This window comes from Acomys minous (genome assembly GCF_964271855.1).
Source record: "Acomys minous genome assembly, chromosome: 10".
NCBI lineage: Eukaryota > Metazoa > Chordata > Mammalia > Rodentia > Muridae > Acomys > Acomys minous.
In genome coordinates, this window is record NC_140491.1 from 69,725,465 (window position 1) to 69,748,917 (window position 23,453).

General features: G+C 47.8%; 1 protein-coding gene across 7 annotated transcripts in view; it reads left to right on the forward strand.

Annotated features, from left to right (window-relative positions):
* The window catches only part of NUP214 (nucleoporin 214), an 85,692-nt gene that overhangs the window by 43,550 nt on the left and 18,689 nt on the right, over window positions 1–23,453 (forward strand). For 4 of the 7 annotated variants that reach the window (XM_084797866.1, XM_084797868.1, XM_084797867.1 and 1 more), the window contains exons 25-30: window positions 7,920–7,995; window positions 9,340–9,418; window positions 12,992–13,082; window positions 15,027–15,085; window positions 17,854–19,626; window positions 22,605–22,675. In XM_084797866.1, the coding sequence (XP_084653992.1) occupies window positions 7,920–7,995; window positions 9,340–9,418; window positions 12,992–13,082; window positions 15,027–15,085; window positions 17,854–19,626; window positions 22,605–22,675 (2,149 nt within the window). Of the gene's footprint in view, window positions 1–7,850; window positions 7,996–9,339; window positions 9,419–12,991; window positions 13,083–15,026; window positions 15,086–17,853; window positions 19,627–22,604; window positions 22,676–23,453 lie in introns of all 7 variants that reach the window. The other 3 variants (XM_084797863.1, XM_084797865.1, XM_084797864.1) reach the window with 1 other exon arrangement.

Here is a 23,453-nt window from a genome sequence, read left to right on the forward strand (position 1 = left end):
TTTGCGGGAACTGAGTAACCATTGTAAACATGGTGCCTGGGGAAAGACCCCACCCCCTCCAGGATGGTAGCATAGGAGTGAGGACTGAACAGCCAAGGGTGGTTCTTGTGTAGCAGTGTCTGTAACAGGGGCGTGTCGGCAGGTTTCTGTGGCACCGGGAGGTCTCTGGTAGGCAGAGTAAGGAGAAGCAGAGAGGAACAGGGGCCAGTGGGGGGTCAGCGCAACTCAAGGAGCCACACTGGTAGACAATACCTGGGCTGGTATTTTTAATGTGCTTTAGTGGCATATTTGGAAGCCAGAGGACAGCCATGGGTGTCATCTTCTGGATGCCATCCACCTCCCTTGGGACAGGATGCCCAGTCCTGGGTCATAAAGTGAACCTTTCTGTTTTCCTTTTAAGCATTTTTGTTTTGTTTTGTTTTGTTATATTAAAAAAAATTGTTTTCATACATAGACAAATGGACTTAAGATTCATATACCCGTATTTCACTTTTTCAGCGTGACCCTCTAGTAGGTCTTTACTTCACTCATTTTGCTGCTGTATAAGGAGATCCATCCTCCCTTGTCTGGTGGGTTAAGAGTATCAGTCCTCAGTGAGCGTCTCTATCTCCTTTACTGGCGGTAGGACTCACACCTTCTGTTTTGTAGGCTTGCTTTGGGTTCAGCCTACCTCTGTGGTACCCATCAATGAAGACAGTTTGGTGAACTTCAGGGCACTATTTGAGGTTCTACATCCTTCATAGCTTGTGAAACATAATGGCCTGCAAATCCTGCAGCAGCAATGGTCAGTCCTACTGCTACCGCTGTTCCACTGCATGGCAGTGCTAATGTCCAACCCTTCAAGGGTTGTAAGGTCTAACATAACTGCTTTAGTCTCTGATCCATGGTGTAAGGTAGGGCTCATCTCACTCTGCTTATTCCAGCACTGATGGCTGAAGGACTCGTTTCCAATTACTTATCTTGGCGTTCTTATATTTTTGGTTGTGAGCTTAGGCTTCAATGGCTGAGCCATCTCTCCAGCCTTATCTTGACATTGTAGCAGTTGGTTAGTCTTTGAATGTTAGTGACCAACTGCCCTTTAAGTACATGATTCTACTCAGTGTGCTAACATTTTAAGAATTTCTGCATCTATCTTAATAATATTAATCTAGGGGCTGGCTGTGTCGGGTAGCTCACAACTACCTGGAAGCTGACCTCCTCTTCTGACCTCTGAGAGTACCCACACACACACACATAAATAAAAATTATCTTCCAAATATTAAAAAATTATTACTCTTCAATTTAAATAAATCCTTAAAAAAAGGCATGATGCTGGCTACTATCACAGCCTATGTTACCCTAGGATCGGTCTTTCAGAGTCATCTAGATAACATGGATTCAGGGCACCGTGGAGCACTTTCTGTGTCGGGCTGCTGCTGCTGCTGCTGCTGCTGCTGCAGCTGCAGCTGCACATGAGAGCTGCGGACCGAGCTTCCTGTAGTTAGAGATCGTGAGCGTTTTAGCAGAGCAGATGAAGAGCACCTCACTAACTGCCTTCAGTCTGAAGTCCTTTATGGTTTCCATCCCAGGATGTCTTGCAACAGAGCATTTCTTGCTTACCTTCCACTGTGTTATTGCTGTCCTCCCAAACTCCAGGCACTGCTCATGCTTCTGATCGTTTTGGTGTCTGGTTCTGAATAACTCAGTATTGTTGAGAAACCTTTTGCTACTGAAACAGGTTAGCTAGTTACTCTTCCTGAAACTTTGGCTTATCCAAATCTAACTGCTGGAAAGAGTGCTGGGTATAGTGAGACATACTTATCAGTCAGCATTGAAGAGGCCAAGGCAGGAAGAATGCCTGGGATTTTATACACACACACACACACACACACACACACACACACACACACATATTTTTTTTTAAGATTTACTTATTATTTATACACTGTTCTGCCTGCATGTACACCTGAACACCAGAAGAGGGCATTAGATCACATTCCCATGTGGTTGCTGGGAATTGAACTCAGGACCTTTGGAAGAGCAGACAATGCTCTTAACCTCTGAGCCATCTCTCCAGCCCTGCCTGGGCTATATATAGCAGAATTGTCTCAGAAAGAAAAGAGGAACGGGAATGGGGGAGAGGGGAAATACATTGTTGGGTCAACCTTCTGCATATATTGCTTTCTTCCTCCTCCTCCTCCCCCTCCTCCTTCCTTCTTTTCCTTCTTCTTCCCCTCTTCCTCCTCTTCCTCTTCCCCCTTCTCCTCCTCCTCCTCCTCCTTTTTCCTCTTCCCCCTTCTCCTTCTCCTCCTCCCCCCTTTTCCTCTTCCTTCTCCTTCTCCTCCTCCCCCCTTTTCCTCTTCCTTCTCCTTCTCCTCCTCCTCCTTTTTCCTCTTCCCCCTTCTCCTTCTCCTCCTCCCCCCTTTTCCTCTTCCTTCTCCTTCTCCTCCTCCCCCCTTTTCCTCTTCCTTCTCCTTCTCCTCCTCCCCCCTTTTCCTCTTCCTTCTCCTTCTCCTCCTCCCCCCTTTTCCTCTTCCTTCTCCTTCTCCTCCTCCCCCCTTTTCCTCTTCCTTCTCCTTCTCCTCCTCCCCCCTTTTCCTCTTCCTTCTCCTTCTCCTCCTCCTCCTTTTTCCTCTTCCCCTTCTCCTTCTCCTCCTCCCCCCTTTTCCTCTTCCTTCTCCTTCTCCTCCTCCCCCCTTTTCCTCTTCCTTCTCCTTCTCCTCCTCCCCCCTTTTCCTCTTCCTTCTCCTTCTCCTCCTCCCCCCTTTTCCTCTTCCTTCTCCTTCTCCTCCTCCCCCCTTTTCCTCTTCCTTCTCCTTCTCCTCCTCCCCCCTTTTCCTCTTCCTTCTCCTTCTCCTCCTCCCCCCTTTTCCTCTTCCTTCTCCTTCTCCTCCTCCCCCCTTTTCCTCTTCCTTCTCCTTCTCCTCCTCCTCCTTTTTCCTCTTCCTTCTCCTTCTCCTCCTCCTCCTTTTTCCTCTTCCTTCTCCTTCTCCTCCTCCCCCCTTTTTCCTCTTCCTTCTCCTTCTCCTCCTCCTCCTTTTTCCTCTTCCTTCTCCTTCTCCTCCTCCCCCCTTTTCCTCTTCCTTCTCCTTCTCCTCCTCCCCCCTTTTCCTCTTCCTTCTCCTTCTCCTCCTCCTCCTTTTTCCTCTTCCTTCTCCTTCTCCTCCTCCCCCCTTTTTCCTCTTCCTTCTCCTTCTCCTCCTCCTCCTTTTTCCTCTTCCTTCTCCTTCTCCTCCTCCCCCCTTTTCCTCTTCCTTCTCCTTCTCCTCCTCCTCCTTTTTCCTCTTCCTTCTCCTTCTCCTCCTCCTCCTTTTTCCTCTTCCTTCTCCTTCTCCTCCTCCCCCTTTTCCTCTTCCTTCTCCTTCTCCTCCTCCTCCTTTTTCCTCTTCCTTCTCCTTCTCCTCCTCCCCCCTTTTCCTCTTCCTTCTCCTTCTCCTCCTCCCCCCTTTTCCTCTTCCTTCTCCTTCTCCTCCTCCCCCCTTTTCCTCTTCCTTCTCCTTCTCCTCCTCCCCCCTTTTCCTCTTCCTTCTCCTTCTCCTCCTCCCCCCTTTTCCTCTTCCTTCTCCTTCTCCTCCTCCTCCTTTTTCCTCTTCCTTCTCCTTCTCCTCCTCCTCCTTTTTCCTCTTCCCTTCTCCTTCTCCTCCTCCCCCCTTTTCCTCTTCCTTCTCCTTCTCCTCCTCCTCCTTTTTCCTCTTCCTTCTCCTTCTCCTCCTCCCCCCTTTTCCTCTTCCTTCTCCTTCTCCTCCTCCTCCTTTTTCCTCTTCCTTCTCCTTCTCCTCCTCCTCCTTTTTCCTCTTCCTTCTCCTTCTCCTCCTCCCCCTTTTCCTCTTCCTTCTCCTTCTCCTCCTCCTCCTTTTTCCTCTTCCCCCTTCTCCTTCTCCTCCTCCCCCCCTTTTCCTCTTCCTTCTCCTTCTCCTCCTCCCCCCTTTTCCTCTTCCTTCTCCTTCTCCTCCTCCTCCTTTTTCCTCTTCCTTCTCCTTCTCCTCCTCCTCCTTTTTTTTGAGACAGCCTCTCTACAAAGTCTGGCTGGCTATCTTACAACATACTATGTAGGTAGCCCAGGCTTGCCTCAACCCTACGGTGCTATTTACTCATGTCTGCACTCCCAGCCGCAGTTTGTGTTTGCTCTTGTGCTTTCCTTTTTTTTGGGGGGGGGGGGGTGGGTGGGGGGGTGGGGGGGGGGTGGGGTGGGTGGGTTTTTTTTGTTTGGTTGTTTTTTGGTTTTTTGGTTTTTTGAGACAGGGTCTCTCTGTGAAGCCTTGGCTGTCCTGGACTCGCTTTGTAGACCAGGCTGGCCTCGAACTCAGTCATCCGCCTGCCTCTGCCTCCCGAGTGCTGGGATTAAAGGTGTGCGCCACCACAGCCAGCCATGCTCTTGTGATTTTCTAACTTGGTTTGTGGTTATTGGTTTTGATGATTTGGTGTATTTTTTCTTTTTCTAAACTCATGGCAAGAAAAGACTTGTTCCCGGCAGCTTCTAAGATCCTCTCACACGCTGTGTTTTAGCATTTGTATACTGCTCAGTCTTTCGTTGGCTCATTGATGATAACTCCGTTAGGCTGTAGAGTGCACAGTTTAATTGGCACAGACTGTCATCAGGTGATAGCACTGTAGAGGGCAATGCAGCACAGCACCACGGTCTGTTTCCCCCTCCTCCTTTGTGCTCTTGCTATGCGTTTTATTTTTGCCTGCCTCATACCCTATGGTGCATTCTTATAAACAGATAGCTATCTTGTAAGTAGATTTTTTTTTTTTTGAAACAGGATTTCTCTGTGTAGCCTTGACTGTCCTGGACTAACTTTGTAGGCCAGGTTAGCCTCGAACTCACAGCGATCCACCTACCTCTGTCTCCCGAGTGCTGGGATTAAAGGCGTGTGCCACCACCTCCCACTGTAAATGGATTTTTTAAATTACCTTTTTTTTCACTTATTTGTTTTTGAAACAGAGTCTCATTGTGGCCTTGAACTTACAGAGATCCACCTGCTTCTGTCACAGGAGAAACTACACTCCCATTTAAGAGACTTCTGGGCAGCACTGTGTCTTCAAACAAAAGGGAGAGTAGTAGCTGATAGGTGTGTCTCCATGTGCAGGCTTCAGAAATGCCTCAGTAGGTTTGGACTTTATTAAATCTTAAGTGGTTCTCAACCTTCCTAATGCTGTGACCCTTTAATACAGTTTCTCATGTTATAGTCACCCAGCCATAAATTTATTTTTGTTGCCGACCTTTAATCCCAGCACTCCAGGAGGCAGAGGCAGGTGGATTTCTGTGAGTTCAAGGATAGCCTGGTCTACAAAGAGAGTTCTAGGATATAGCCAAGGCTACACAGAGAAACCCTGTCTTGGGGGGGCAGGGATATATATATATATATATATATATATATTTGCTACTTTATAAGTGTAATTTTGCTGCTGTTATGAATCACAATGTAAATATCTATGTTTTCTAATGGTCTTAGGTGACCTCTGGGAAAGGGTCATTTGACCACCCCCCCAAAGGGATTGTGACCCACAGGTTGAGAGTCTCAGTACTAAATAAAAGTGACATGTACAGGGCATGGTGGCACACAACATGCAGAGGCAAGCTGATTTCAGACGTTGAGGCCAGCCTGGTCTACATAGCTAGCGCAGAGACAGCCAGCCAGGGCTACACCTTTCCTCTAAAAACACCCAATAAATAGATAAATTAACATTTTCATTAGTTTCTTCCTCCCACCCCACCCCGTTTGTTTGTTGTTGTTGTTGTTGTTGTTGTTTTGTTTTGTTGTTTTTTTGAGACAAGGTTTCTCTGTATATCCCTGGCTGTCCTGGACTCGCTTTGTAGATCCGCCTGCCTCTGCCTCCTGAGTGCTGGGATTAAAGGCCTGTGCCACCATGCCCGGCCTTTGTTGTTGTTTCTTATTTTCCTGATAAGCCATCTTTTTTTTTTTCTTTTCTTTCTTTTTTTTTTTTTTTAACTTTGTTCACTTTACATCCCAATTGTAGCCCCCTCTCTCGTCATCTTCTGGTCCTGCCTTCCTTCCCTCATCTCCCCCAAGCTGTCTTCTTTACTTGCCTCACTTTTAAAGGAATACTAAAAATTTCATCATTCATTACATAATTCATTAGCTTGTGCTTTGGTTCTGCCCTGTCACATATGAGTATTTATTAAAAGATACATACCGATAATTAAGATTCTCTAAAAGAAGACATAGCTCGCATTTGATACATGTCCCATGTTGAAATAGGTGAAAGAATGAGTCATGTTTTCACCCTTTCCCAGCAGTGGGCAGAACACTCACTACCGCTGAGGAAGGGCTTGGGATGAACGCCACAGCAGCTCTGATTTTGATTGTGCCATTTCTGTTGTGCTCCTGTGATAGTCACTTTCTTTTTTAGGGGTGTGGGGTTTGGGGCTTGGGACGCCCTGGAACTCCACAGAAGCTCTGATTTTGATTGTGCCATTTCTGTTGTGCTCCTGTGATAGTTACTTTCTTTTTTAGGTGTGTGTGTGTGTGTGTGTGTGTGTGTGTGTGTGTGTGTGTGTGTACACATGTATGCACATGCATGTGTTTTGCAAGCCTGTGTATGTGTATATATCATGTGTGTGCCTGGTGCCAGTATAGGCCACAAGAGGGCATTGGTTCCCTAGAATTGGAGTTGGAGATGATTATCATCTGGGTCCCCTGCAAGTCCTCTTAGCCGCTGAGCCCACTCTCTAGCCCAGTTGTTGGTTTGGAGGACCGAGTATACAAGTGGTGTCCGATCTATTTCAGGTTCCTCCTGTTACCCAAAATATGGTAATTCTGAGCCTGGCTTTCCCAAATATTCTCATGAACATTTCTAGCCCGTGGCTTCCTCCGTCGGCCTGTGTCCCTGCACAGTCCTTTGAGCGCATCCATTTGGAAGTGCACTGGGCTTTGCTCTCTGCCCCTTTTAGTTGTGGTAGGGATTTCTTGGAGCTGGTGTATGGGTACGGTTATTGGCTGCTTGTACCAAACAGCATTTCTCTACAGAGGTGTCACGAGGTGAAGTGAGCTGGTCCTGTGTCTCCTGGTTCTGTGTTTGGGGATTCAGGATGCCCAGGAGACATGTAGCATAGTCACAAGTAAATAGAACAGTAACTGTGTGCAGCTATGCTGTCATGATTTCATGTACCATCATGGTGTCACTAAATTTTAAGTAAACACTTTTCCAAGATTTTGGATAAAATGCTCTTTTTTAATGTTCATTTTTGGTTTTACATAAAGAGGTTTGTTTCCCTTGTGGTTCCCTGAGCTGAAACTGTGTCTGTCGGCAAGTTGGCTGAATGCACCCCGGGACCTCGGGTCCCTGCAGTCTTGCCAGCACATTCTTTCTCTGTGTTGGAGGAGGGCAGGCGCAGCACCTGAGGCCTGCCTGGTGGACTGTCTCATGGGCTCTTTTGCATCTTTTGCTCTGGCAGAATCATCATGGGGGCTTTGTTTCACTGAAAATGAGCCTGGTTTTCTTCTTCAGTCTAATTAAGTCTAGGAAGTGTCTGTTGTTCCACAGAGAATTTAGCTGGGCTGTAAGGAGTAAGCTGTCTGCTGATGTTCTTCAATGAGCTGTGAGCTTCCTTCTTTCAGACACAAAAGAAAAAAACTTTTTCTGAGACATGGTTTCTCTGTGTAGCCTTGGCTGTCCGAGAACTCACTCTGTAGATCAGGCTGGCCTCGAGCTCACTGAAATCCTCCTGCCTCTGCCTCCCAAGTGCTGGGTTTACAGGTGTGCACCACCACGCCTGGCTCTGGTTTGAATTTTATATGATTGAAAATCCAGGTTTCATTTAAAACTAGTTCTTCAACAAAATGCCCAGTGAGTCTGTTTTTTTTTGTTGTTTTGTTTTGTTTTGTTTTGTTTTATCTATTGAGCAGGAACTGGCTTGAGGAAGAACATGTTTGCCCTGTCACTGCCTCTGAGCGAACGCTCTGTGTGTCTTTCAGTTCTTTGGGGCCACACTCAACAGCCAAACCCCCCCATGCCGTGTTGGCTCCGGTGCCTGCCAGCCAAGCCAAGCAGGTAACGTGTGTGTTCTTTAGCAGCTATGCTGTATGTCTCTGCAACTAAAGATATTTCATAACTTGTCTTCATTTAAATGAATGTGATTCTTTTTTTTTTTTTTTTTTTTGGTTTTTCGAGACAGGGTCTCTCTGTGTAGCCTTGGCAGTCCTGGACTCACTTTGTAGACCAGGCTGGCCTTGAACTCACAGAGATCTACCTGCCTCTGCTTCCCGAGTGCTGGAATTGTAGGCGTGTACCACCACGCCCGGCTATGAATGTGATTCTTACAAGTCTTTCCCATAGTTCATGTCAGTCTTGACATGATTAGCTGGAGGTGTGAGTTGGGGCCTGAGCCTGTCTTTGTGGGCCGTGGGCCTTCTGCACTGGTCATCTTAGACATGTGCTATGAGAACGCTTTTGGGTGCGATGCTTAGATTGCAGTTTGTCTTGTTTTTTTAACTTAATGTTATCTCAGTCAGCCCGTGCAGCTGACTAGTACAGTGGGTGTTCAGATACGTTCCTTTTAGGCGGCCGAGGTCAGGTGAGTCATATGGCCTAGGCCAGTCAGTAAGTGGTTGGGATCAGCTGGGATCCAAGGCCTGCCCTTTGCTTCTCCCTCGGCATTGTTGAGATGAGTGTTGGGTTCAGAGTGCCTTACTCCTGCAACTCTGCCTTTCAGAGTTTCCACACTTTCAGTGATGTTGTGTCTAGCTTTGAGTTTTGACTGATAGTAAGTTAAACAGTGCAGAAGAAAATAATGGAGAAAAATGTGGGGAAAGATTGGGAGGCAGCTAGAAGAGACAGCAAGCTGCCGTGGAGTTTTCCCAGCAGTCGCGGTTTCTCTCACATCTGCCTTGGAGATGAGCAGCTTTCGGTTGCACTTGAAACCAGAGTTTGGAGTGCGCCTTCAGCTGCCCACTGTGGGTTCCCAACACCACCCTGTGCCTCAGTGTGCCTCTGTTGTTCATGGAGGACCCCTGACAGGTGAGGGAGGGCAGGTGCTGCTGCAGGTGCAGAGCCCAGGCAGTCTTCCTGCTCACTTCATCGGAAATTCACTAATTGTGGCCGGTTTCCCCCGTTTGCCCATTCATTCCTCTGCCATGTCTTCAAGTGCCATTTGTGTGCCAGACACTGCACTAGGCACTGGGAAGTCGGCCGTGAGCCACACAGATGTGTCCAGTGTGATGTTACAGGCACTCAACTTAGAACATTTTATTACTTTTCCTTTCCTTTTTTTGGGGTAATTATGCTGAACTGAAATATGTGTGCTTGCTTAGTTTATGTTTTTGCATTTCGATTTTATTCATTTATTCCAAGTGTGGTTAGCAGTTTAACATTGATGTTTTGTTGTGTTCTGTACAGGGGTCTCTGATAAATTCCTTCAAGCTACCAGGACCCACACCAGCAACCTGTCAGTTGTCATCTGGTGATAAAGCTGCAGGTGAGTCCACATGTCCCTTTCATGAGAATGGAGACGAGAGATGCTGCTGCTGCTGCTGGTGGTGGTGGTGGTTCCTTGTGCGGATCACAGAGATACTAGGCAGGAAGGCAAGAACAGTTGTCATATCCAAGGGCCTCGGCTATGAGGAGTTGTGAGGACATTGATAAGCCCTTTAACCAGAAGTTTAGACTTGAGACTCAGAGAAAACTTTTGATGTTCGTCTTCTAAAAAAAGCATGTTGGACAGTTGAATACAATTCCCTCTTCTCAAAAGGGAGCGGTTCTTAACACCCTGGCAGGTAAATTATTCTTTCTTTCCTTTCCTCTCTCCATTTCCCCCTCTTACCCTCTCCTTTCCCTTGCTTTCCATCACTCTCTTCACTTCCTTTCTTCCCCCACTCCCACCCCCCCGTTGGGGGAGGGCATCTCATGTAGCTCAGGCACGACATGTGTGTAACCAAGGATGGTGATCTTGCCTGCCTTGCCTCCCCAGCACTAAGTTGTGTACATCTGCCATGGCACAGGGCTTTCTGCGTGCCCTTCCAACCCAGCTACATCCCCAGCCCTTTCACAGTGACCATTCCAAAGCCAGTAAGATATAGGAAATACAACATGTGTTACAGTGTAAGGTCTCATTAAGTAACCTAATGATGCATGGTTTTATAGCTTCACAGACGTGCTAACTAACTCAAGCCTAGATATTTTTAATTAAGTTAGTTTTTATAGTAACTGCAAGTGTTTTGTCCATAGTATAATACTAACTGCCTAAGTGTCAAGGTTCGTACTGTGGGGAATGACCCGATCAGGCTGCAAGGGAATGAGAGAAAACAAACACAGGCACACGGGAAAACTGGGATCAGTGGACTAGCTACAGCGTCCTGGAAGCTCAGCAAGTTTACTATATACAGTTGAAAGGGGGAGGCAGGCTTATTACATACAGCTAAACAAGGAGGCAGGCTTAGCAGTCTGTGGGAGCAGTATCCAGGCTGTAAGAGAGGATGTGGGTAAAAGCTGCAGTGCGCATTTTGTGTACACACTACCAACACTCACTTCGATGAGGAGAGAAAGCTTTGCCATTTCCCTTTGGAGCTGAGGCATGGGTCCTTGGCATGGCCAGGACCCTGTCAAGTGTGACACAGTCACTAAGGATCCATTGTTTCCCCATTCCTAACCACTGGAAGCTTCTAGTTGTCATGAGCATCGTTCTCTGTCTGCTGTTGATCTCCTCCTGTAGCCACCTGGTGGGGCACCCACGGCCTCCACTTGAACAGCCTTTGCTGACTTAGTTCTGTATTTCTCAACCCCACATTCGAGCTGTACTTCACACTCACATTCGCAAGCACATTCTGTAAGAGACTGAGTGTCACACAGCAGCCCACTTTTTTTTTTTAGCCCACTTTTTGTTGTTTTTTTGGGGGGGAGGTTGTTTGTTTTGTTTTTCAAGACAGGGTTTCTCTGTGTAGCCTTGACTGTCCTAGACTCACATTGTAGACCAGGCTGGCCTCGAACTCACAGCGATCCACCTGCCTCTGCCTCCCAAGTGCTGGGATTAAAGGCATGCACCACCACCACCTGGCAGCAGCCCACTTTTCATAGTGGCCACTTCCTCTCTCTATCCTCCATAGCCTTGTGATCTGCAGCTCAAATTGTTCCTCGTTCCAGGTGTGGTAGCGCTTGAGTTCCAAGACAGCCAGGACTTCACAGAGAAACCCTGTCTTTAAAAAAAAAAAAAAAGCCAAGAAAACAAACCAAAGTGTTCCTTGTGCACACCCAGAACACTTTTACATAGGCCAGGACAAGATTAGTGGATTCAGCAGAGGCTTTTGACTCATTTAGGATTAAAACCCATTTGTCTCTGTTTCTGGTCAGGGTTCTGAAAAAGTTTCCAAAGAGCATGTATCTTAGTTCTCTGAAGGACTTTGTTGCAGGCCCTTGTTCCACTTAGAAGTTAGACAGGAGGAGACCTAAGGCCTGTACATCAGGCCTGTCTCGGGTAGCAGTGTGGCTTGCATTGGCGCTCACCCGTCCCTGTCCGCTGAGGGCCCTCACCTGCACATGATCAAGGCTTAGAGAAGCCCTTTTCTCTCTTAGGCTGGCAATGCCCCTGAAAACCCTGCGTGTGTTTGCAGAAACCTTTCTCTTTATTTGAGATAAATAGAATGGTAACTCAGGCTAACCTGAAGCTCACTATACTCAAGCTGGCCTGGCCTTTGAGCTCCTAGTAATCCTCCTGCCTCAACTTCCCAAGCTTGCTCTTACTCACGCACGCTCTCTCTATCCTTCCCCCTCCTCTTTCCCCTCTCCCTCTTCTTCCTCCCTCCCTCTCCGTTTGCATGTGGATTTCTGAAACCTGTAGAATAACTCATCAGTAGTAGAAATACTTTGTTGTCGCTGGGTGGTGGTGGCGCCTTATTCCCTGCACTTGGGAGGCAGAGGCTGGCCAGTCTCTGTGAGTAGGAGGCCAGCCTGGTCTACAGAGCGAGTTCTAGAACAGCCTGGGATCTGTTACACAGAGAAACCTTGCTTGAAAAACAAAGAACTGTATGTATCTTTCTTGAGGTTACCACATTCTTTGTCTGTTGTTTTTACTGTTGTGTCCCTTAGTGGAAGGGGGCATCCAGAGTGTTCTTGCAGATGTCAGGACAGCTTCTTCTAGCAGAGGTTTCCCTCCTTTCACCATGTGGGCCCCAGGGATCCAGCTCAGGTTTTCAGTCTTGGCAAGTGCCTTTACCTGCTGAGCCACCTCACCAGCCCACCAGTAGGTGTTTCCTGTGTGTGCTTTTGTGTTTCCCCACCTTGCAGCCCCATTCCTTTTCCTGGCAGATTCCCCTTAACTTGTTTTCATGATATGGCTGCTGCCCAGGACTCCATCTTAGCCGCACCTTGCTGACAATTCAGACGCCTCTTACATTTCACAGTGATGGGCAAGGCTGCACTGAGCATGTGTCTACAACCCACATTGCCTTTCAGTGTTGAATGAAGCTTAACAGGGGGCTCATGACCACTTCCCTTAGTGTCTACTTCTAGAGCACTCCTATGTTGCAAGTGTCTGTTATCTCTGTAGCTAAGAAAAAGCAAAACTGGTATTTGTTGAATTAAAAAAAAAAGAAAGATGTGGAAAAAGCAGAAATGTGAAGATAACTAGGTCTAAGTGGCTTGTGCTCAGAAATGCACATCTGCTTATCTTATATGAAAGGAGAGGGTTGGAGCAGGGTATGGGATACCTGTCCCAGTGTGGGATGTACTTTAGGAGATTACTATCTGCCCTGCCCCAGGTTAACCAAGGCTACTATAAAATGTAAAATGTAGAAAGAAAGGAAAAGGAAAGAAAGAAAGGAGAGGTTGCATGCCTTGATTTGGCTTCAACAGTGACAGAACCAAACAGCAAGACTGGGAGACCTTGAGCACAAGGCAGGTGCAATGCCAGCTCCCCTTGGCCTGAGGCTTGTCACAGGACCCACAGGAGGTTCCTAAAACTGGGGCTATGGCTCTGAGCAACAGCACAGAGGCCAAACTGTGGGGAATTAAGCACTCCTTACTGGCTCTCACAATGTCCTTATTTTGTCCTTTTCAGGTCCAGGGACAGCCAAGACAGAATCAGCTGTGGCCTCGGCTCCCTCGGCTGTGGGGCAGCTCAACAAGCCTTTCTCATTTGCTCCATCAGGGTCAGTTGGTAAACTTGTGTTGTGCTAAATCTCCATCAGCCACATCCACACAAGCCCTTCGCTGTGTGGCGGTCCATCTGCAGACAGTGGCAATTGTTGACTGTTTGCATATGAATCTGTTTTTCCTTTGTGGTTCACGCTTATTATCATATTTGCTCTGTTTTTCAGCCTAACCTTCATGGTTTTCTGGTAGAGAATATGTCTGGTGTATCACACCGTTTAGTGGTTGGTCAGCATGGCTCTGGAATGGTCTGGCCGCACTCACCTGTACAGAGAATGCAGTGAAAGACAGTAGTGGGGGGTGGGGGGGCGGTCCTCAGTCTGCTGTGTAGCCAAGGGTGGCCTTAAACTCCTGAACTGCCTGTCTCTGCCTCCCAAGGCTGGTAAGATAACCCACCAGCAAGGCGGATTCTGTTTTAAGAGGCAGTGACAGCCACAGGTCTAGATTTGAGAATCAGGTTGATGAAACAGAAAGACTTTTCTAACCCTGATCGTTTACTCACTGAGGACTGAGAGCGCCCACTTTTGTGGTGCTCCTGTTGGGAAAGCGCTGGTGCCTCCACTGCCCACTTCATTCCTAACACCACTCAGAAGAATGTTTTCTGTTGTTGTAAGTCATTACATCATACTTCTCAGGGATAACTGAAGCAAACTTTAAAAAAGTAGGTCAAGGCCAAGGATTACTGTGTCCTTTACAAATAGAATAATAACGCATCCTCATCTCTAAAGTGATAGCGTTCTCCTATTTTGTAAAGAAAGCTGGAAAGATTTGGGTCAGAGAGCCAATGGCCTGTCTATTTGATAACATTTCTTTGCCAAGGTTGAGGCCAGCCAATAAAAAAAAACTTTTTCTTTCTTTTGTTTTTTCTTTCTTTTCTTTTCTTTGGTTTGTTTGGTTGGTTTTGGTTTTTTGAGACAGGGCTTCTCTATGTAGCCTTGGCTGTCCTAAACTCACTTTGTAGACCAGGCTGGCCTTGAACTCACAGGGATCTGTCTGCCTCTGCCTCCCCAAGTGCTGGGATTAAAGGCGTGTACCACTTTTTTTTTCCCCCTATTTTTTGAGACAGGGTTTCTCTGTGTAACAGTTGTGGCTGCCCTGGAACTCACTTTGTAGCCCAGGCTGGCCTCAAACTTTACTTATTTATTTTATTTTATTTTATTTTATGTATGAGTTCTCTGCCTGCATGTACACCTGCACACCAGAAGAGGGCACCAGATCTCATTACAGATGGTTGTGAGCCACCATGTGGTTGCTGGGAATTGAACTCAGGACTTCTGGAAGAGCAGACAGCGCTCTTAACCTCTGAGCTATCTCTCCAGCCCTAGGTTTTTGCTTTTTAATGTTACAAAAAATGTGCAGCATATCCTTAGGGGGTCCTTGTCCATTTGAGGATGGTAGTACTAAATGACAAATCCTGACTGCAGCCGATATCTGCTGTACTCCATAGGTGGGCACCCCATGCTTTAGAGTTACTTAGTTGAAAATGCTCATCTTGCTGCAGGTTGCAGTCTGTTGCTATACACTCCTGCTGCGTGCTCTGCACAGCAGAGTCCCTGTTCTGCCTGCTGCTGCCTTGCCTGGCTCCCCTTCCATTCACTAGGCAAGTGTCAGCCCCAGTGTCTTTCCTGCACATTCTTAGTGTGGTTTTACTGCTGCAACTTCACTTTTCTTAGAATAAGTCTCTCCTCGGGCCTCCTGTAAAGCCCAGCCGTCCAGCCAAAGCCTTCCTGCTGCTGCCCCTTCCTCCTCCTCTCTACAGTGTCAGCCCTGCTCCGAGGTGCTGGGGTGGCTTTACCACCTCCAGGATGGGTATTTTAACTCCGCTGTTGCTGATCACCAGATGTGACTTCTTCAAGGGCGGATTCTGTATTATAAGGAAGAATATTAAAGGTGCATTATGTCTTAGGTTTGTTCCTTTCTAACTTGTCGTTTCTACTCATCAGGACCTTTACTTTTGGGACAATCACACCAGCACCATCTTCTAGTTTCACGGCTGCACCAGGTACAGTCCCCATGTAGCACAGTGCTCTTCTGTGGAGCGCTCTATGAGCGTGTGTATTGATGGTGTTGACAGTTTGCACAGTTGGCTTGGAAGTGATGGTGTACATTAGAAACATGTTAAAGGGCTGAGAGTGGCTCTGTGGCAGAGCCTCTTGCCAGCACACAGGAGGCCCTGGCTTTAAGCTGGAGCTGCAGGGCCACAGCACAGTGTTGGATCTAGACCCTGCTGGGTACTGGGAAGGCCCAGCACCTGGGCCAGGCTCAGCACCTCAGTGTGATAACTGGGACCCAGCGGTGGGAGAAGAGAACTGATCCCTGAAAGCTGCCCTCTGCCTGCCCCATGCTTTGTGACATGCTCTCACACACAAAATAAAAATGTTAATGCAGTAGTTTTCATAGACCATGCTGTGGGGGAGATCAGACCGTTTGCATGGTTATGAGCAGGTAAAGCGCTTACTTGCAAAGTCTCATTTGCTGCAACATTCTAATGTTACATGCGAATTTGGTGATGAGATGAGCGTAGTGCCATGGAAGGAGGAGGCCAAGCCTGGTCCTTCCCAAACACTAGCCCCTCGTTCATGCGCTGGGACTTCATGACCTCAATTTGTGACCAAACCCACCCAAAAGAGAACATTTTTATCAAGTTCCTCAAACTCTGTCTGTATTTCTATTTTATTTAAAAGGAAGCCCTTACTATAAAGTGTTTCTATTAGGAACTTATGAAATTACAATTGTGAAATGCATTATGGGGTTTAGTCACATGTCCTTTCCGCAGCAGCCACTGCAGTCCTGCTACATTTCCTCTGCAGAGTCTTGCCTTTAGTTAGTTTTTGTTTAACCTAATGTCTGTCCCTTTGCTGGATTTGCTGGCACAGGCTTAGAATCCCAGCTACTTGGAGGCTGAGGTAGAAGGCTCACAAATTTAAAGCCTGTGTAGGCTACAGAGTTAGTCAAGGCCAGCCTGGGCAACTTAGCCCTGGACTGCCTAAAAATCAGAAGAGGAGTGCAGCGCCGGAGCACTTGCCAGGCAGACCTTCCTGGGCTCAGAATTCTGTCCCGGGGCTTTGGCATACTTTAATAGTCTGCCTGACTCACTTAGCATATTTTGGGCTGTGCATGGAATAAATAATACATCATTCGTCTTTAGTGCTTCCTTCAACAAACCTATTGGGTGTGTGTTGGGAACAGGACCTAATGATTTGTGTTTAACAAGTCTTTCTTATAAATTTTATTATGAGACATGGTGTGACCGTTAGTCTAATCTCAAACTCCTGGCTGGGCACAAGTGATCTTTCCTCTCTGAGCCTCCTCTAAGACTGGGACTACAGTCATGGCCTCCATAAACAGCTAACAGATTGTCTGGAGCTTTCTATGTGTGCTCAAGTACTAGCATTTTCTAGTCAGAAGGGGCTCTTTGATATTCATGTGGGAACCAGGGCACTAAAAGCATAGCTGACACACTAATTCTGGTCTGCTTATAGCCCCAACTGCCTGCTTAGTGTGGCTCACCTTCTCCCAGCTGGCTCATACTCTCTCGCTCTGTGTGTGTGTGTGTGTGTGTGTGTGTGTGTGTCTGTCTGTCTGTCTGTCTGTCTGTCTGTCTGTCTGTCTGTTCTGTGCGCTCATGAGTTTGTGTGTGTAAGTCCAAGCATGCGTTGCCACAGTGCTTGTGTAGAGCTCAGATGATGACTTGGGGTCTCAATCCTGCCTTCCACCTTGTTTGAAGTGAGGTCTCTTGTTTGCCATTACATATGTCAGGTTAACTGGCCCATATTCCAATGAGTACCCTGTTTCCAGTTTCTCTCTCAATTTAGGGACACCACTGTGTGAACTGTGGGGACATTCCAGTTCTGTTTTTTTTTCTGTTTGTTTTTGTATGGGTTTTCCTAGTTTGTTGGGAGTGTTTTGGTTTGGGTTTGTGCCCCTGCCCCCCCCCCCCACCTGCCTGAGACCTGCTTCTCTGTGTAGCTCTGGCTGTCCTGGAACAAGCTTTGTAGACCAGGCTGGCCTCAGATGGTATTGGAGTTCTGACTTGGATACTCACAAAAGCTTTGCCCACCAAGCCACCTCTCCAGTCCAGCTCATCCACTTTGAGGTATCAAAGTCAACTCAGAAATAGAATAGCTTAGGCCGGGTGTGGTGGCGCACGCTTTTAATCCCAGGCGTGACAGAGGCAGGTGGATAATTATGAGTTTGAGGCCAGCCTGGTCTACAAAGTGAGTCCAGAACAGTCAAGGCTACACAGAGAAGCCCTGTCTCAAAAAAACAAAAAAAAAGAAATAGGAAAGCTTGGAGAAGAACAAACCCTAGCAAACAGCTTAATTTTGCAAAATTTTCATCTGATTCCTTAAACAGTGAAGACCTTCCAGTCTGGGTCCAGCTGGCCCATGAGGATTACTGAGATTAGCTGGTGCCCAGGGTGTGAGAGAAGCCCACACCTGACGTGCTGTGTTGAGAGAGTACATACATGGCTGCTTTTTACTTCTCTCTGGGGGTAATCTGTCCATTTTGTGTATTCATGTGTTTGTTGTGATATGATGATCTTAAAAAGAATCTTCTTTTTTTTTTTTTTTTTTTTTTCCTACCCAAGAGCTGACTCTGCAGGGCTGATGCCCCTATGAAGAGCAGCCGTTCTGTCCTTTCCAGGGAACTCTGCTGTTAGAACCACGCATTTCTTCCCTGACTGAAGAGAGAAGCAAGATTGCCTTAGAAATGCGTTGAATCATTTTACTAAATCCACCCCTTTTCTTGGTGTCTTTTTCTTTCTAGGGGCAGCACCCCCCACTAAAGAGTCAAGCCAGCTCGAGGCATTCTCATTTGGTGGGGGAGGCAAACCTTTTTGTGAGACCGTTCCTGGAAGCTCCCCTCCCACGGGAGCCACCCCGGCACCCAGCACTTCAGTAATGACTGCCTCTCTGGGAGACTCCGCCCCACCCAGCAACAGACCTGCAGCTCCTTCTGGAATTACTGTGCCCACTTCTAGCAAACTGGAAACTCCACCGTCCAAGTTGGGAGAGCTTCTGTTCCCAAGCTCTCTAGCTGGAGAGACACTAGGGAGCTTCTCAGGACTGCGGGTTGGCCAAGCTGAGGATGCTACAAAGCCAGTTAGTAAGGCCTCCTCCACAAACCTGGCCGGAGGCCAGCCAGCCAAGCCCTCGGGGTGTAGCTTCCCCAGCCCGTGTGTGTTAGGGAAGCCTTTGGAGCCCGCAGTGACATCCTCCGTGACCGCTGCCACGGCAGCACCAGTCTCAGCTCTGAACGTGAGCACTAGCAGTTCCTCGGCAGCTGTCTTTGGCAGCTTGCCCCTTACCAGTACGGGACCTTCGGGGCTCATCAGTTTTGGTGGGACCTCTCTGGCTGGTAGCAAGGCTAGTTTCTCATTTGGAAACCAACAGACAAGTAGTACAGTGTCATCAGCTGCCCCGACATCAACCTCAGTTGCCCCTTCCCTTCCAGCCTCTTTCCCCACCTTGTCATTTGGTGGCCTCCTGAGTTCAACATCAGCTTCTTTGCCCGTGTCCTCTGGTAAGAGCATAGAGGAGGCCACACTGACAGCTGTGCCTGATAAGTCAGGCCACAGTGAAGTCTCTACATCAACACCCTCACTTTCAGTACAGCCACAGCCGACCCAGCCACCCCAGGCTTCCCTGCAACCTTCTGACCCTGTCAAAAAAGAGCCTGTTCTTGTGCCGACCACAGACAGCAGCAGCCCCAGCACACCAGCATCCGCTGCCAGCCTTGTGGCATCCACAGAGGCCACTCCAGTAGCCCCAGGGGGCGCTGACAGCAAGACAGAACCAGCATCTCCTGCTGCCACCTTTGTAGGGCCTGCACAAGCTGCGGTTGCAGCAGCTGTTCTTCCAGGGGCAGGCTCAGCCACCATCGAAGCACCAGGGACTCCCAGCACCTCCAGCGCCGTCTCCAGCAGCGCCCCAACTTCTGCCGCAGAAACAGCCGTGTTTGGGACTGCCACTTCTGGCTCCTCAGTCTTTACACAGCCACCTGCTGCCAATTCTAGCTCAGCATTCAGCCAGCTCTCCAGCAACACGGCGACTGCACCCTCTGCCACCCCCATGTTTGGGCAAGTGGCAGCCAGCATAACCAGCACAGCCACTGCCACACCCCAGGCCAGCAGTTCCGGCTTTGGCAGCCCTGCGTTTGGTGCTTCAGCTCCTTCAGTCTTCGGACAGACAGCATTTGGGCAGGCCCCAGCCTTTGGGCAAGCAACAAGCAGCCCCGCGAGTAGCTTCTCCTTCAGCCAGCCTGGGTTCAGCTCGGTGCCTGTTTTCGGCCAGTCTGCTGCCTCTACCCCCGCATCCACCAGTGCGAATGTCTTCGGAGCCGCTTCAAGTACCAGTAGTCCCAGTTCCTTCTCATTTGGACAGGCTTCCACCAATACTGGAGGGACGCTGTTCGGCCAGAACAACCCTCCTGCTTTTGGGCAGGGCCCTGGCTTTGGGCAGGGCGGCTCTGTGTTCGGCAGCCCCTCGGCCACTACCTCTACAGCAGCGCCTTCAGCCTTTAGCTTTTGTCACGCCTCGGGTAAGAGTTTGCAGAACATTTTGACTTTGTTCTCTTCTGTGCTACCTAAAAGTTTGCAACGAGCCTCCAATGTTTTTGTAATTAAAGGAAAGGAGCTGGGTGTTGTAGTGCAGGCCTACAGTGCCAGCTTAGAAGGTAGAGGCAGGAGAATCAGGAGTTCAGGGCTCGGGACTACATTATACATTCAAATTCATCCCAGGCTACGTGAAATCCTATCTCAGAAACACAAAAGTAGATTTAAAAATGTAAAAGAAGGAAAGAGAAAAGAAACAAAAACTAATAACTCGGTGTTCTCTTGGTCAGGCCTTGCTTTGTCCTGACTACAGCCTGTGGCTCAGTGCTGCTCTGGTCTTCTTCCTCAGCAAGCTCTGCTTTGCTGGCCACAAGACCATCAATTTAAGGCCGCAAGTAATTTAACTCTGGATTACTTTTTTAATTTGGAAGGCACTTTGGAAGCCCTAAAACTGTCAGGCTCAGGCAAGCTGGCCTCCCAGTAGATGGTGCAGGTGATAGAGTAGGTAGGAGCCAGGGCTTCCCATTTTAGTGAGTTGCTCTGTGGGTAATCTTTATGGCATTTGACGCCATCTTGTGGGGAGTGGGCATACTGCTCCTTGAGTAGCAATTAAATATACAGATGCACACATTTTACTGTTTCTGAAGAGAAAACTACATGCTTCATTCTTCTGTTTCTAGTCAGAGCACCTGCTTTTGCTTCTGCAAGTGGCCAGTAGGCATGGGAATGAGGAGATGTGCTCCCCGGCTGGCTTTCTGGTGCTCCCCTTGTGAAAGGTGGGCCTTGCCAAGACGGTGGTGGCACACACCTTTAAGCCCAGCTCTTGGGAGGCAGAAGCAGGCGGATCTCTGAGTTCAGTCATGTCTATGAGGCCCGTCTGGTCTACAGAATGAGTCCCAGGATGTTCTAGGCTACACAGGGAAACCCTGCCTTAAAAGACAAGCAAGCCAACAGGGGTGGGCTGTGACACATTGGTAATTCTTTAGTAGCAATTAGGCTTCAGGGGAAACAAAAGATCAATGATTTCTTGGTAGGCAAGATTGCAAGTAATTGCTGATTCATTTCTTTAGTGATAATTTATTTGAAACAGCTTGTAACTTACTAAAAGGAAATGTTTTCCTGTTAATGAGTGTTCAACACCAGAGCCAACTGTGAGGACACAGTAGGAAGAGAAGCATGTCCCTGAGCCCGCCTCCCCCAGGCTGGGTGATGGAGTGCGATGGCCAGGGAGGAGGCCTAACTTGGAGGACAGCACAATTTTAACACTGCTTGTCCTGAGCATCCAGGACAGGAAACAGAGCACTTGGATGGAAAAGGCTCCTGGGCCTTGTTGAGGAATTAACATTTGTCTGCACTCACCCATCGAATCAGCTCCAGGAGTGAATGGAGACTCCATGCCTTTCCTCCTCCCCACCCCCACCCCCACCCCCAGTTACAGCCCCGCCTCACTTGCCTCCCTTGGGGTTGTACCTGGCAGGAAGATTATCCGCCCAGATGGGTTCAGGGCTTGAGTGTAGATCAGGGAGGGTCCCTAGTGTCAAGTCACTGGAGAGTACTCTTGTTAGCCAAGATCATGAGGGTGTGCCACCCAGCCAGCTCCCACCACCTGTAGGAGAGAAGACTTCAATGCATGTGGGCCCTCCATATATATGGGTTCTGTACCTACAGATGTGGCCTACCATGGATTGAAATAATTAGGAATAATCTATGCTATACACTTTTCCTCATCATTATCCTTCAGCCATACAGAGTAGCAGCTAGTTCACATAGGCTCCAGCATACTGCAGTGTACGTTAAGTCATCCCAAGGTGACGGAAGATATGTGGAGGACAGGAGACATGGCTCTACACAAACACCACACCATGTCATGAAAGAGACTGGTGCATCCTCAGATCTTGTATCTGAGGGTATCCTTAAGGATCTAGAACTGATCCTGTATGGATACAACAGAACAACTGTGTTATGTAGAATTTTCTCCATTTCCTCAGTGGGGAAACATTTTTTAAAACAATTGTTAATATAGTTATTGACATTTGTGTGCATGCCCGTGTATATGCAGTGTGTTTTGATCAGAATCACATGTACCCCTGTCCCCTACCTTCCTCCTCCCCACCTCCCCATCACAACTCCCTCCTACTTTCCATTTCTTTTTTTTCTTTTTTTTTTAATAGCTGACTGAGTTTGATAGTTTGAGTAGGGTGCCTTGATGAGCACGGGTGAGGGGTTGTCTCCTGGATCGAGGACAGCTTACCCATAGCTGTACTTCTGAAGAAAGACGAGTCCCCTCCTCCAGCGGCCATTAACTACCAGTAGCTCCTCAACTATGGGGAGGGCCTTTATGTCTTCCTCCCCTTCCACCCTGGACTGTTGGCAGCTGTGAGCCCATGAGCACAACAGCCATTTCATGGTCGGCAAACTCTAGTCCTTCCACTTGTCGCTCTTAAATTCTTTACATTCTCTTGCTCCATCTTCCAGCATGTTCTCAGAGCCTTGAGTCCAACTCAGGGTGGGGCACTCAACAGCCACTGAGTCCCAGTGCAGTTAGGAGCCACTTCATTAACCACTGCCCACTGCAAAGAGCTTTCCTGGCCAAGAGTGAGAACATCATTAATCTCTGGTAAAAGCACAGATCTTTAGAAGGAAAATTGAACTTGTCAGAACATCAGTAACAGCTTCCTCCCTTGTGCCTTTGACCTTCTCAGCCTGGGCTTTAGACCACGTTGTTTACAGTGACAGAAATGAATTCCCTCATGTGGAAAGTGACTGGTTAGTTACTTCTTTAACATTCATGCCGCTATTGCGTAAATGGGCACATCTTTTGTGGCAGGTTAGTATTGTAGCATGCAGGATAAGGTCACCATTGGATAACACACCTAAAGGCTTTGGGTTTGTTGGTTTGGCTTGATTTTAATTTTGATGTTAAAAAAGATTTGTCCAAATTGAAACTTTGCTTTGTATCTTACAGGTTTTGGATCTAGTAATACTGGCCCTGTGTTTGGTCAAGCATCCAGTACTGGTGGATCAGTGTTTGGCCAGGTAAATATGCATGGTTGTCTCTGTTTGTGTGAGCATCTATCCAGTGTTTCCCTCAGGGTCCAAACTAGCAAACAACCACATACAGCTCTCTTTTTGGGGGCTCAGGGGACAGGATTCTTTCCAAACAAGATTTCCCTGTGTAGCCCTGGCTGTCCTGGAAGTCACTCTGTACTATAGACCAGGCTGGCCTCAAACTCAGAGATCCACCTGCCTTTCCCTCCTGAATGCTGGGAGTAAAGGCGTGCATTAAAGCCATGCTTGGCTTCACATATAGTTGTTAAACTCCAGGCCTCAGATGCCTTTAGGATGAAGACGTACTGCAGGGTAAACAGAGTCACCACTGGATAGGTCGTTCTGTGGCAGTGTCTTGAAAGAAAGCACTCATCTGGGCTCCATCTTTCTACCTGTTCTCCTGGGTCAAGGTTGACAAACTCTAATCCACAAACTAAAGCCACCCCTCAGCCTAATTTATTTTATTTATTTTTACAGCTATTGAGCTAAGGATGATTTTTACTTCTTTATTTTTATAGGGACTGAATCTAGGGCCTTGCTCATGTTACAAGTACTCTCCCACTGAGCTATATTCCCAATCCCTCATGCCCTCTCCTTTCTTGTTTGTTTTTTGTTTTATTTTGAAATCAGGTCTGTATTTCCCAGACCAGCCTTCACTTGCCATCCTCCTATCTCAGCCTTCTAAGTAGCCTGGCATTTTGTTATCATAGTTGTTTTTAGTTTTTAACTGGTTGTTTAGGAAGAAAACTGATGTAGAGACTGCAAT